We start from the raw sequence: 16,160 nt of genomic DNA on the forward strand, positions 1-16,160 counted from the left end.
ACCAAACGCGGGGGGGTTCCGTCGGCGCAGCCTTCGCTCAGTAAAAGAATAAAAACGGGCACATTTTAGCTCGGTGTTGTACCGTGGACCGTTACGATGCTACGTGGATATCTCCCTCCTCCTTTCTCCCGTTTTCGCTTGTCTCATGGTGCATTCAGGGGTGACTCCCGAGCGTCGTAATTGTCAGTACTGTTTTCTCTTTCAATAGAGTTGAGCATGAAAAACGGTGTGAATTCCAAGTCGCAGTTTAAGGGGGAACTAGCAAACACTGTTCTTAGACTCACACCCAGTTGTAAATGTCCAAATTAAGAAGTGTCTTTGTTTCGCATAGCCGAACACATTATTATTAAAAAAGAATTACTTTCCTCAGTGTTTTATTTTGTGATATATTAAATGTTGACAAACGTTTCTTTTGTGTATGCTAGTTTTCGATGGGACGTAAAGGCTTCACTGGAACAGCTGATTTGCGGACCACATCACGTCATCACGTTCAACTTACGCCCCCTGTCTTTAATTATTTGCAATGCATTAATTTTCTTCTCTTTTTTTGCCAGTCTAGCGTTTCATACGTCAGTGTAATAACAATTTAAGCTTGAAATAAACTTTATTTTAGCTCTAAACATGCAACTGTTATCCAGTTTATTCATAAACGTTCTCTGGCGTATGTAGAACTACACCTTCACCAAGTAACCTTAACCGTCGCATTCATGACATGCTCAACAATCAAAGTTTCAATCAATCAAAGTTTAATCGTATAAAAAAGTACATATTAAAGTACATAAACGCTGAAGTCAGTTTAATGGCTATTATTGTTAGTCAGTTGGCTCCATCTTCTGGTCACTGTACGGAACTGCAGACAAGGTGCCTTTAGGCCCGTGTAACGTCGAGATGCACTTCTTTGTCAAGCTGCACTGACAGTATCAACGCGCATGTGCACATGCCTTTGTCTCTCATTAAAAACAATTTATTAACAGCTGGTAAACTTTGTCTTGCATAATATTACGCAACTAAAGAGCAGTCGACTCTTTCCTCAGCAACTTTTATTACATTTAAACGGTCATTCTTTCTGATTATTGAGAAAACTTGTACTTTTTTTGTTTTTAAAGCCTATATTTACAACAGACAGATTTTTAAAGGCAAATTGTTTTAGCAGCTACGTCATTTACTAATTTCATGTAGAATAGACCGCCTAATTCGACAGTAAAGTTTGTGAAATCATGTTATTTGCTGAAAAAGCGGAACTCGATGGCTGAATGTAAAATGACTCGATAGTTCTGCACATGCGCAGCAACGAGAAGTAGTGCAACTCGACAAGCCGCCTGTTTCGATTGTACACCGGTGCCCCAGTCCAATCACAAATTTCTCATGTGTTCTCTGAGTCTTTGCATGTCCGTGAAGTGGAGTTTCACGTGTAAAGGGCAGTGAGTGGACAACTAGAATGATGAACACTGTGCATACTGACCTCACCGCCTGTCTGACTCTCTCATACTGTAGTGAGTATGTGAGAAAAAAATGCATTTAAATCTTTGAGTGAAAGACATACATGGGCTGCAATGCATGTGTGCTGTTTGATTTGTTGAATTGGCAAGGGGTTCCAAACCTGGGGGCCCATGGGACTGCAGGGGTCCAAAAGCTTTTTTTGGACAATGTCTGGTTATAGGAGTAAATTATTTGAGCAAATGAGTGAAATCGCTAGGCCTGTATATGCGAACAACACTCCAACAACACTCCAATTTGTTCATTTATTTTTTTGAATTAGTCTAGGCCAGTAGTAACTAGACCGAAACAATCCAAAAAACAAATCATCGTATGAACACGTAGTTTTAACGCAAATAATTGACGAGCCTGCATTCTAGCATTGTGTCTAATCTACGTGATGATCTGGATCGATGGTATGTGATGAAATTAGGCTAATTTAACACCAATGACTTGTCTTGAATCAAAGCAATTGGTGAATGTAGAGGTGGTGAAGAACTAACTGCACCATGACACAGTGGAACAGTGTGGCACATGATGTAATGGCTTATATTAACACAGACACGTAGTAATAATGCACTCAATCCCAACAGTGACTGGGCAGTGCTGAACAACTGTGTGAAGGGTCACTGTTTTGTAGTGCTCACAGGCACACTGGGTAACACTTTGGATTATACTATTGCCAGCAACACAGTAACATGTTCCTAATGAGCAGCGCGACACAGAAAATGCTATTGCAGTGGGTAATCAAAGAATGGATTTGGATGAGGACCTAATCTATTTAAATCTCACAGTTGGCTGCCTTTAGTTAACATCTCCAAGTAGACGAGCTGGAGACGCTCCGTTCCAGCCAATGATAAAAATATATGTAAGAAATCCTTGTATTTTATTATTTATTAGGTGAAATGTTACGCGGTGTGGCTTTAAATAAATGTACTTTTTAATACACAGGCGGTGGATGTCATTTGACAAAGCATTTCTCTGTGGCCCAAACCTTCTAGTTTTATAGAGACCAGTTTTTACATTGTAATTGCAAACAATGGTCCACCATGACTCATGTCGACTGGTCTGTGTTATATTACCAAACTGTAGTAAAGATTTTAAACTAATAACAAATTCATCTTAACATACCGCTTTGGAAGATAAAATAGGCTAAAGGGACTTTATTGATTGATTAATTGTGTCAATTCATCACATCAAGCACTTTGTGTCGAGTTAACACCATTTCATGACATTGCATTGATCCCAATGGTTGGTGAGGAACCAGTTTCCACAAATTGGATTGTGTTAAATGGTCATTTATTCAGTGAATGTGGAAGAGCAATGGCTCCGCTCTGTGCTCCTTACATATTGGAAACACCATTTAAAGCACATTCACAATGAAGAAGAGGCTAATTTCAACTTGAATCATCCTTCTAACATTGACAAGCAAATTGAGAGCTTGTAGTCTTTATTATTTCTCTAAACTCTGAAATGTAAAAAAGGCTGATCTGCATTTGGGTTTTAATGTATACATTTCCGTTTCTTTACTTCTTCTGAAACACTGAAGAGGCACCTGCAGCACATGGGAGGCAGCACTCGAGGCGCTACAGGAAACAAAAAAGAAACTAACAAGGAGGTATCTGGGCAAGACATGTATCTAAGCCACACAAGCCTTCTGTCCATATTGTTCTGGCTAATGTCAGTTCACTGAAGAATAAAATCTGCTACGCTCTTCCCAGAGCGTGGTGAAAGACTGTTGTGCCTTTATATATTTTGAGTTCTGGCTCAACTGGAAGGTGGAGTTTCACAGGTGACCCTCAGGTGAAGAATGGTGTCAGAGCCAGGCGAGAAAGAGGAGGACAAAGATGAAGATGAAGGCCGTACACCGGTTTCCCCTTCCTCCAAAAACATGCTGGTCAGGCGATGGCGACGCACAGAGTTGCAGCGGCTCAGGACCAACTCAACATCGGAACGCAATTTCATTGTACAACTGTACATCGACAAATAAAATGCATGATAACAAAATACCTCAAGGTCATGCTAGGTAGACCTTAAACTTTTATTAAATTTAAATTAAATATTAAAATTTTAAATAATTAATATAATAAAATAAAGAGTCATCAAAATAAACCTTAAATTGACCATAGATTCCGTGCAGTTTACCAGCAATACCAGCAGAACGTGCAGTAGGAAGACGATAGCCTCCTGTCCTCCACCAGATGTCACTGCTGTTCTACTTCCCCACGGCAGACAGACGCAAATGCAACAGATGATGGGACTCAGACCCTTAACTCACAGAGAGAGAGAGAGAGGGGGGGGTTCACTAAGGGGGGATAGAGAGGGGAGCGGACAGAGGTGAGAGGAGAGAGTGGCAGCAGCCAGATAGTTGACTCACACGCTCAGACGCACAGAAGACTAGAGGACAGAGGCGCGTCCTGCTACAGTTGGGGAGTTTGACCCGGAGTTTCTCTCAGTCCTGACCGGCCTGCGGGAGCGTACAGCGGTGACAGGAGAAGATGCAGCTGTGGTTCATCCTGCTCACGGTGTGCGCGTGCAGCCGGCGCGCGCTCGGGGGTTACGGGCTCAGCATGTTCGCGGCCCAGTCCTCGCCCCCGGACCCATGCTACGACGAGAACGGCAACCCGCGGCGGTGCATCCCGGACTTTGTCAACGCCGCTTTCGGGAAAGATGTGCGCGTGTCCAGCACGTGCGGCAACCCTGCGGCTCGGTACTGCGTGGTGAGCGAGAAAGGCGAGGAGCGCTCGAGGGACTGCCACACGTGTGACGCCTCGGACCCCAAGAAGTCCCACCCGGCCGCGTACCTGACGGACCTGAACAACCCGCACAACCTGACGTGCTGGCGCTCAGAGACGTACTTGCAGGCACCGCAGAACGTGACGCTCACGCTGTCCCTGGGGAAGAAGTTTGAGGTGACATACGTGAGCCTACAGTTCTGTTCGCCTAGACCCGAGTCCATGACCATCTTTAAGTCCATGGACTACGGAAAGTCCTGGATGCCCTTCCAGTTCTACTCTACCCAGTGCAAGAAGATGTACAACCGGCAGAACCGGGCCGTCATCACCAAGCAGAACGAGCAGGAGGCGGTGTGCACGGACTCGCACACGGACATGCACCCGCTCACGGGCGGCCTCATCGCCTTCAGCACTCTGGATGGACGACCCTCCGCGCATGACTTTGATAACTCCCCTGTGCTGCAGGACTGGGTCACCGCCACTGACATTAAGGTCATCTTCAGCCGGCTGCACACGTTCGGGGACGAGAACGAGGACGACTCGGAGCTGGCACGGGACTCGTACGCGTACGCCGTGTCGGACCTGCAGGTGGGCGGCCGGTGCAAGTGCAACGGACACGCGTCAAAGTGCGTCAAAGACCGCGAGGGCAACCTGGTGTGCGAGTGCAAGCACAACACCGCAGGGCCCGAGTGCGACAGGTGCAAGCCTTTCCACTATGACCGGCCGTGGCAACGGGCCACTGCGCGGGAGGCGAACGAGTGCGTGGGTAAGTTTCAACCCGTTGCCGCACACCCCACAGTCTACGGTGTAACCGATGCTAGTGATGTTTTCCAAAAGAGTGTCCCACTGACGCAAAGTCTGTCACCACTGGTACTGGGAGTGAAGTGAGAGCGGGCAGCCGGATCCAGCAGCTCAAAACTCAACCAAAACGTTATTTGTGCAAATAGGCAATAAGCAAGAAATATGTTCTCTGACTCTATACCTGTGCTATAGCTCAAATAAGTTCATAAAAACAATAATGTAATGTTGAAAACACACACAAAATGATTTGTGTTCGAGCAAACGAAAGAAAGTATTTAAGCAAAGTATTTTTCCTTTGCTCACATAAACTACACACACGGCATAATATTTAACAGTGACCGCTACAATTCTTTTACGAGCCAGACCGCTGATAAAGACTACAAACAAGGCCTGGATACGAGGACTGCAAACATCTGTTCCGTGCGTAATTGCGCTTGGCACAGTCGGATCAGAGCGGTATCACAAGCCTTATTATGCGTGCCTCCAGAATAGTTAAGTCTTTTATTGCAGTTGAATGATGAATATGGCGTTAACAGTCATCTGACGCTCCGACATTTCACTGTTTGAAGTGCGATTCGTTTGTGGGGGCTCTGGCGCAGAGGACTGACACAGAGAACAAGTCCCGACACCGCTGGACGGGTCTCCGTCAGAGCAGCTCAGGCGTCCATGTCGCTTTAAGTGGCAGGCCACGGGGTTTGGGTATGGCACGGTTACGCACATTCATGGATTGAGACAGACTAGAATATGTTCTTATTGAATGTATTTATAGGTGGATAGATTAGCCAAAACAATCTCAATAAATCACTCAATAAATCGTAAAAAGACAGACTTACAAAACATATTTATTAAAGAATGAAAAACATAAAATACACCTTTGAGGTAAGGTGCACAAATGCATTTTTATTGTCATTAGAAAGCATGATTTAGACTATTCAAAATGGGGAAATTACCTCCACTTGTACTCAAGAAATATTTCCAAAAATAATTTCATGTTAAACAGCAGGCTATAAAGAAGGCTATACTGTAAGTGCACTCCACACCGATGCACAAGATGGGTGTGGGAAATACTGCTCATTTAAAGGGCTCAGCTTTATACAATACACTGTTGTCTCAAATTCAACCAAACTTTGAATGGTAGGAAGTAATAAAATAGTTGGCATTGTGCACTCTTTTTTATATCTTTGGTGATGTCTGAGGAAAACGTATTCTCTCTCCTTCAAATCGCAATCAAAGCTGCACCAAAAGTAGTGAACAACAACTTTAAATTTGTGAGTAAATTATACAAATAAGAAGAAAATCATTTGGAAAAGATATATGTCACAAAGATGGAATATTACACATCGCACCTTGCCCTGAGCCCCAAAAATATCTTAACAGTGTTTCATCCTTCCTAATACTGTAATTCCATTATTAAGCAGACTGTCGTTTTGTCCTTTGGCAACACACTTCACTCACGTTGCTGAAGGTGGCGCGTGAGGAAGTGATTGGTGTTGGTCGGAGGGGCAGATGGCGCAGAGAGGTATAACCTCGCTTCCGTCAGTCTACCTCAGGGGAGCTGCGCCGATATATCTTAGTTACCACCTGTGCAAATATAACACATAAAAAATGTAGTGCAACTTTGAAAGCACCGTGGAAGTCGAACACATCATTTGACGTCTATTTTGGCCCCTCATAAAAGTGTCAAAAGCTGACAGAATATTTGATGTTTCTTGATTTACATCGGGCCTAGACGGCGTTTTCTCAGTCAGTATATTTCTGCCGGTGCTATTGACATAAAAGATTTGCTAAGACCCATGTGATTGATATCTAACAGACCATTTTATACAGTAATAATATGTTCTTAACCAGGAAAAAAATATTGTCAGCGTGAAGAAAGGGAGGTGCAAATAGCCCCGAAAATTGTCATTGAATCTCTCAATACCTCATGAGAAATTCATGAAGTTTGTGCCACGTATTAAATACATTTCAGTAAATGCTTCTATCCCCCTGGCTTATTTCACTTTATTATGACCTTGGTTACTTTAAATGTGTGGAGTAGTTGGGTTTCATGACTGTCATGGAGAAATATTGTCAACAACGTGCACATTAATAACAAGCCATCGATATAAAAAGCTTTACAATTAGAATCACAGTGAAAAAGGTCTTTTTTTTCACATGCCTGCTTTTTCGATATATATGAAGGACAAAACAACATTCTTCTATATAAAAAAGAAGATGAGAAAGAGGGCCTTTACAGTTAGGAAAAGGGTTTGGGCCCTGACAGCACGGCTGCATTTCTTTGACATTTATAGATCGCACAATCACACAGCACAAGCATAAAGCCTTCAGCTACACACTGCAATAAAAGAAATAATAAAACGCTTGGAGCTAAATGACTCTAGCAGGACATCATATAGCGCTGGTTTGTCCAATGTGCCGTGAACACAGCGCTTGCCAACTGGCTCCCAAACGTACAGTCTGCCTTTGCCACTCGTACGTGTCATTTTACACTTGTTCAATCGGGAAATATATTTTCGCTGTCAGTCTGCCATAGAAAATTCCGTTCTATATATTTTCTAATGGTTTTGACCTGGCATGCGGTTTTCCTTTTCGCTAATATGGCAATTTTATATGTAAGCTTGAGCGTATCTGGACATACGTACCGAGGGGGATAAGATCAGAAGACAAATGTAATGAGAGAAAGCTTTCCTGTCACGTGCAAAGCGTTAAGATGAAAAATATTTAGTTGGTTTTATGAAGCGAGTGCACAATTGTTTTTGAACGGCAGCCAATGGGTGTCTGAATTGGGGGCGCTGTAGATTTGGATCAATTACCAGGCTGGAAACGGGCCCAGATCAAGCAGTTTATTGTTTGTTTAATCAGTTGTGATTGCGTAGATTTTGTGCCGTGGAAGAGACAGAACCAAATCAATCAATCAATCAATCTATGGATTTGTAAAGCCTTTGAGCGCAATAATGGAGTAACCGTTCATGCACCGTTCAGGCTTTTTCAATTACATTTTGAGTTCTTAGCTTTCACATTTGCATGAAAGAAGGTCTAGGTTTTGATTCCCAGACAGTGTGTGTTTGAATGTGTCTGGGTGCTTTGGTAGTGCAGTATCTCCACATGATCCATCCAGGTGTTGCGCCGCGGCGGCGAAACAGAAATTCCTCCTTTAGAACCGACTACTGAAGTGATGCTCTTGATTCAAAGGTTCAAACTGGAGCTCATTCACGAAAAAGAAACTAGGATCTTTTTATATATTTTTATTTTATTGTATATATTTATGCATCGTTACATAAAGTGCTAATTTTTGACTTTTTTTCCTGATTGGGCCTTTCTACACTATTTACTAGAGGAAAATACAGTAAAACAAAATTCATTTGAAACTTTTTCAGTCGCACACATACAGTACAACAGATTCATTTGTTCACATAGACTCAGTGCTATTTACAAATGAGTACAGCTTTGGTTTGACTTTAGCCAGACTTCAGAATCCGGCTGTGATCATAAGTCATACCTCTCAGTAAACTAGGTCTCAGAATATTACCTGGCTGGCTTTGAATATTGACATAAATGTACTCTTTGAAAAGGCTTTTTTGCCAATAATGCTCCGATCCCAGACAGTCTATATTATTCTTGTCATTTGTTGATTCACTTAATCTTGGATCGCACCTCCATCCCACGACAAGACCACACACACAAGTACACTATAAATTACTTACGCTACAACCATAAGCAAATAAACGAAAAAAAAAGAAAAATGATAGTATTTGTTGGGTTACCATGCAGGACAGGTTCGTGGATCGGGCCTGTTCCACATCTGGCTCTCATTTCACCTCCAAAGCGACACTCTCACTCCATTCCAGCTCGCTCAGGAATCTGAGCTACACATGACGTCACCTGCTCACACTTGTAATGTTACTGGCCACGTTTAGTCTGTTTGGTCCAGTGTGCCAGCATTAATGGGGCAACTTTACAGGCCAATAATGTGGTTATAAGCGGCTATATCTTTGTACTGTATTAGGCTTTGAAATCACAATTCAGACCATTGCACATTCAAACACATCAATAATTTTGGCCATTTTTAAGCATAAAAGTTGAATTTCTCATGTCCCCACTTATACTTTATTCCAGCCATATTTCAGTCTATTATGTGGAATGTGTTATTATTTTAGAGCTAAAATGACATAAAAAGCAACAGCTACCAATGACTGAAGGTAAATACTGATTTAAACTAGAACACTTGAGCAAATAAATGTGTGGGTATTTTGTTTTTTTTAAATAAATTTTCTATAATGTACTTGTTTGGGGCCCCCCTGTAGTGCCTCTGAGGTCCGCCAGGAGGCACTGGACCCCACTTTGGGAACCACTGCTTTAACCTAACATAAGCTAAATTGAATTAAACTTGTCATTGACCCCCCATTTTACCTCCTCAACCCCTCTGAGTTGGATATTTAATCAGATCCCAGTGGTGGCCTGTGCTTCCCCGGCCCCCCTCTAGACACCTCTCTGGAAATATCAAAAAGTAGTTCAAAAAGCCTCAATAAATCCAAATAGTACCTCTATACAACCAATGCGGAGTGGAAGTGCGGCGGCACACTCTGTACTGGGGGTGCAGTAAAGCAGTGGGGCGTACTGAGCAGCACATGTTCACCCATATGTGAACATCCTTCTCTTTGTGCCCTACACACACGGATCAGGCGGGATCCTCCATGGTGGCACCGGGACCACCTACAGCGGGGGCATCCAGCCCCTTCAGAGGCTCCGGAGCGGGCAGACGAGTTGGCCAGGCTGGGAGGGATTAGTGGGATTGAAGAAGGCGACACACACACACACGAAGGCGGCATTTGAATGTTTACAGATCATTTCAGTAATAAGTTAATTTACGGCCATTTCACCCAATGAAATATGAGCATTTATTTTATTACTGATATTTTTTTATTGCTTAATTATTGTTGGCTCATCTCTCCTCAGACCTGACTGTAAACTTTACTGGGAGCAGGATGTTTCCAGCTCAGTCTCCATGGTGATGTCGACTAAAGGAATATGATTTAAATATGCTAGGTCCTCGTCCAAATCCATGATAACCCACTGCAAAGCTGCTCATAAGGAGCACGTTTTGTATTGAGTATAATCCAAAGTGTTACACAGTGCGCCTTTAAATAGTATCCAAAATCCCCTCAGAAGAATATTTGTATCTAATTTGTCAAAAAAAAAAAAAACATACAGAAATTTACTTTGAATTTATATGAAAAATTTTAACTATTAAACATAAAGGGCTGATTTGGATATGAAGATATCAAATGAGAGCAAACTAAAAGTACGTTTTCTCCAATATTTATGTCTACAGTAAAATTTTCAAACAATTTAAATTTATGTATCATTTATTTATATTGCAGTGTCTCTCAAATGATAAAGGAGCATTGAGGAGGCCACGGTTAGTAGATTATAGTAGTTTTGTAGCATTAAATTACGGATTTTTCAGAAAATAAATCGTCCCTGGTGCAGACACTAACTAAACCCAGGTGGTGGTGAGGAAGGAGGAAATGGAGGGGCTGAGGAAGATCAGGGTTCTGCTGCTGTAGAAGCGGTAAATGATATTTTCATGTAGATGTGAACACTTATGTGCATTGGCTTTAATACTTCACATTTCATAACAACATAACGATGTGTAGTGAAGCCAATCTAAGGAGTGAAATGATCACACATCACATTGTAAACTGTGGCCAAATCTGACTCAAATTAACTATTCTGAGCAACTGCGGAGCATAGGAAGGAATGAAGGATGAGGAGGAACGTAAGGAGACAGTGGCCTCAACATGGCTGTAAATATCCACAAAGGTTCCACAGCTGCTCAGGACCAGGGGACCAATCCATCGCACTGTCCTCCTGCAACATTCCACCTGACTTTGGGGAGAATCACTGTCCTTCACTGATCCCTCACTGAAACGAACACGGGTGTTGGCCAGCCTTGAACAAAGAAAATAAACGTTTTGTATCTCCAACAGGCAGATACCATTAGATGTTAAATACCCCTCTGCATTAGTTTAAGTTGGTTAAGTCAATGACTCTCTACTCAACAGAGTGGCCACCTCTCTTTTTCCCTCTTTTGTTTGGGGACCTGTTTCATTCAACAAACTATGATTAGATTGTACACACACACTTCGTCACAGTTATGAAATTTGATACAAAATATCTTGAGAAAATGGGGATGATAATTAAATAAGATTATTGGTGCATCGCAAAGTGCGCAACATTGCCGTAATCTTCTCTACTACAAGTGGAAAATTCTGAAATCCACGGAAAAAAAGGACCAGGAAAAATTGAATCCGCTTTATCATTTGCTTGCGTGATTTCCTCGTTGTAATGCTACTGTATGGGCCCTCACGCGCTCGCTTCCTTCCTCCGGGCTGAGAGTCTGGCCTGTAGACTCTTCCTGTACATGTGCGACAGAGTTTTGGCATGTTTGACATGGTATGAAATCTGTCTCATGACTCAGAAAAGACAGTCTGGGGAGGAAAAAGAATCGCACAACAGAGACTCTAAAGGGATTGATCAATCTCTTTGGACTCACAGCATTGGCTCAACTTTAACCTGATCCTCAAACTGTCATGCCTCGAGAAGTTCAGCAGATATCATTGTCTTTACTTCCATTTTAGACTTTTTCGCTAAAGGCACTTGCGATCTTTGTTTGGTACAGTCACGTGTGAGAATGACTTGTATCAGAGCTACTACACTGGTATTGTTTTGCCAGGAGTAACAGCCCTCAGTAGTGGAACTCGTGAGGTTCCTGCCATGTTCCAGGAAGAGCCCGGCCTTTTCCCCTTCACTCAGAGCTGCTCTCGAATCCGCCTAACAACCCTATACAGTCCAAATGGCACACACGACACACTCCAAACATGTTCATTTCAGTGGCCATTGTCTCTGTGAGTGACCTTTCGTTTCCTCCAGCCGCACTACGATCACCATCGCTCGGTGCATACGTGCCCCCTTGACAGACACAGTAACTTTAAAAAAAGGCTGCTTTCATGAGAACTGTTCGAATGGGTTTGTGAAACAAGCTTTATCATTTTTTTAACAAACATAACAGCTTAAATCCATTTGTCTCTATAATTCATAAGAGGATAGGGCAAAAACTAAAGCATGTAAATGCACAGGAATTCTGAAATTGAATTCTATATTTCTGATGTTCATTTTAACCTTGATTTAGAGACTTGGGTTGGTCCTGGTGGCCTGGACACTTACAGTGGACTGCTTTCATTCCCAGCACTGATCTTGGTAATGATGCTGTGATCATATCGAGATCATACTGCTGTAAGCCATGCTAATTTTTCACATAAAGGTAAGCAGAGGGCATCGTAAAAAAAAAAAAAAAACACTTTTCTATGAACCAGTAGGTCCTCCGGTCCTTTACGGAAAGAGGAGAAAACACAGCAGAGTTACTGGTCACTTCACTTTCATGATTTACAACATGCACCCATTCCTGCTCCTATTCCACACTCCCAGCGCTACAAAAGCCAAATCCATCGCGCTGTGGTGGATGATTTTTGCTTTTAATTTCTGTTGGTATGTTTTTAAATATAGACCCCTTTTGCATTGGTATGTTATGATGAATGGAATGATATTGCAGAAATATTATTGCAGAAATGTGTCTAATTTCCTGCTTAGCTCACGGCGGACAGTAAAACTGTGAGAAGTTTGCATGTTCTCCCTGTATGTGTATAGACTTTCTTCTGATACTCTGGTTTCCCCTACCACAAAAAACATGTACAACAGGCCAAGATAATGTGTGTGCGTGAATGTATGACCGTTGGTTCAGATGTGTGTAGTCGCAACAGCGCTTCTGTCAGTCTCCCCCAGGAGAATAAAGGTAGCTTAACATCACCGAGTGTAAATGTAAAATGTGTGAATGTAAAAAATGGTCTCATGTAAAGCGCTTTGTGACCATATCAGTAAAAGGCGCTATATAAACAAAGCTCTTCTTCTTCTTCTTCTTCTTAACTTACATGACTGACGCCCTCAGTTGGGTGGGGAGTGAAGCAGCCCGACAAATCCTAACCATATTGCATCATAATGTGGGAAATGAGAGTGTTCTCTCCTAATAAGCAGCTTGTTTTAAATTGTCACTATAACATTTAGGTCCATTGCTAACTGGTTTTAGCAAGAGAAACAACAACAAAAAACATTTTTACATAATGTAAAATGTTTTTTTTCTCTCTCTGCAAATACACAACAAGAATCTATTACTAACAATTAATAATAGAAATTACAAAAATTAAAATGTCCAAAGAAAAATACAACCTAAAATGTTTAAGAGACAAAAGTAATCAGACCTACTCCAATGCCTTATAATTGTGGTATTTTTGAACATCCATTAAAGTTTAGGTCGTGAGAAATTCCTCTCACTTCCAATTACACAGAAAGGTACAGCTTCTATATAAGCCTGAGTAAGTAATGTCAAGTTTACTGTAAATACAGCTTGCCAGCCATATAAGTTCAGGATATTTAATCTAGAGGGAAATGTATACGGGAAAATGATTAAATGAATAAGGGGATTAACTGTCATTTGCCGCAAATGGTGCAGAAATGATTAGTGGCTACTGGAGCATGCCAGTGGTCACAATATCCAGGGCAACGTGAATGAAGTAAAACTCTGTGGCAGCAAGGCTGAGGCGGCAGTTAAACGTATGTAGCTTATTCCTCTAAAAGAAAAACATAAAATAAAACTGTGGGGTGGTTTCATGATCGAATGACTCGATCTAGCTATCTAACAACAATGGAGAAGGAGGCCACTATCTCATGACATCTATAGATGTTCCAACAATATATTGTTGGAACAAAACATTTTTAGCCTTTGAGGAGAAGATGTAGCAAACTTTCTTTCCATGCAGACCAATTTTACTCGCTGTATTGTGATTACTAATCAGAAAGACTGCAGTTTTTGTTTTGTTTTTCCAAAACATTCAGCACCTAGACAGATGCCTTGACCATAGCGACACACAGCTCAGCCCTTGAGAGGTACCTCCAACACAACTGCTGTAATGACAATGTGTTCCAGTAATGTCCACCCCTGGAGCTTTCCCCAAACCTGAAACCAAAGGAGAAGTGGTCATGAAGCATTTGTCTTAATGAAGGGGGCGTGTTGTCGTTGGCACTCGGAGAGGCGTCTGTTTAGAAAGAGACTCTATGGCTATTACTGATTGTGCAATTACAAAAGTCTACAAAAGTCTTTTTCTCATTTGACTAAAGAGGTTGTGTCACGCTGGAAAACTGCTAATAGTCGGCGCAGTCCACAGAGAATGATGTCACTTTCTCGAACGGGCACTATACAATTTCAATCTTTACAAACCTCTTATGCTAAATTGACTTTTAACCTGTTGCGATGTTGTTTCCTTACTCAAAACAAATCAGTGGTAGTATACTATGGACGATCATGCGAGCCCCTTAAAAGGATTCACTACAGTGTTAGAATGTCATGGGTTAACAAATAAAATAATAATTAAAAAAACAAAATGTCCTAGTAAAAAAACAGTCAATGGGACCTGCCATATTTTTACGGTGTTGCCATAGCAAAGACCAAAACTCGCCATACTTACTTGCTTCAACACCGTCGCTTCACATTTTTATGCTCTCCTAAACTCTTTTGACTGATGTGGAGTGCATGGTTTGTGTCACTTGCCACCGCTTTGCATAAGCCCTTATTCCAAATTAATAGTTATGGCGCACTGCAGCCACTTATGTCACCATTATACTTGATTTGCTTAATGTTTATTGAGATGGGAATTTTCTCATGTTAGAAGCCATATTTTTGAGGGACTGACTCATCTATCTATGGAAATCAATTTACATTAAAAGCAAGCCTAATGAGAGTAACATGTCTGTGTAAGCTCTCTCTATTGATCTGTCGCCATAGCTTTCCCCCCAAAATGTACATCAGTGTGTACATCATACCAGAGAACACACTGAGACAGGAATGAGTGCATCCTAAAGACTCCCAGCCACAAACAGAGCAATGTGGTTTATTCTATTTGGTGCAAAGAAGAGGAGTGCAAAGTGCATTACATTGGGCAAACAACAACAGCTTCAGAAAAGGCTGTCCCAACACTACAGAGAGAGCTTTAGCAGCCATCGGTTTGCAGTCCACCTCCATCTTAGTCACAAACCATTTCTTTGATGACAGTGAGGTTAAAATTTTAGCTACAGAAAAAAGATGGTTAGAAAGAGGGGACAAAGAGCAAGTTTTGTTAGGAAACAAAATCGTTCCATTAGCATAGTTGGGGAACATAGATTCATTCTGTCTCCTCTGTACGACAGACTCTTATGCCCCAAGACTAGAGGACTGTCATGCTAATACGGCCGGGATACGAAACATCCTACACTTCAACTGCAGAGTACAGACAATGACTCAAATACCTTCATCTACAGTAATGAGAGTAAATGAGTCCCCAGACCTATTCTTGTTCTGATCATTTTCACACTGATGTGTTTTGTGTGTTCAGTATCATAGGAGAATGACTTTTCCAAGCAAATTCACAGTTTTAAAGAATACCAAAGCAATGGTTTGAAAATAAGTTTAAAAAGCTCAAATAAAGTGGACTATTGGACCTTTAGGAAATGCTGAGTGAGCTGACGCTAACACACAGTAGTTGTCAGATTGACCAGAGAGAGCCATTACTCTGACCACATGTGTTATTAGCAGCTAATCCTAAGCGACAGAGCTAACGGCGTGCTGTGTGAGCTGATGTCAGGGCGCATTACCTAATAGCACATACTTTAGCAAGAAGCACCAATGCTATACGGCTAGTCCTCCATTCCGGCTTGGGGCTGTTTATGTTGCTCTGGTGCATTCATTCCCGGCTCTCCAGGCAACACGCACGTTTTTACGAGCATCTTGGCGCACAATGAAGGTGGGAGGGCTGATTGCTCTGCTAATTGATCTCCACCGCAGATCAGAGAGGCCGGCGCCCGTAAAAGAGACCAAACGCCCTCATGACATCAGCGCGGGGCGTTTGGAGGGAGAGACTACAAACACATGTATTATAAGAAAGTGAATGGATTCTATTAGGGCCCTGCTACTACACCACAGGGGAGAGAGGCATGGAATGTCCTTACTAGACCTCGAACATATCTGCAACATGACACAACGGCACAGTGGTAGGTAGAGGA

General features: G+C 42.1%; 1 protein-coding gene across 1 annotated transcript in view; it reads left to right on the top strand.

Moving 5' to 3' along the window:
* Window positions 1–3,799: 3,799 nt before the first annotated feature.
* LOC306969643 (netrin-1-like) overlaps window positions 3,800–16,160 on the top strand; it is a 42,603-nt gene continuing 30,242 nt past the window's right edge. The window contains exon 1 of the mRNA XM_079565330.1: window positions 3,800–4,977. Coding sequence (XP_079421456.1) covers window positions 3,975–4,977 — 1,003 coding nt within the window. The 5' untranslated portion in view covers window positions 3,800–3,974. The remainder of the gene's footprint in view (window positions 4,978–16,160) is intronic.

This window comes from Gobius niger (assembly GCF_951799975.1).
Source record: "Gobius niger genome assembly, chromosome: 10".
NCBI classification, from domain to species: Eukaryota; Metazoa; Chordata; class Actinopteri; order Gobiiformes; family Gobiidae; genus Gobius; species Gobius niger.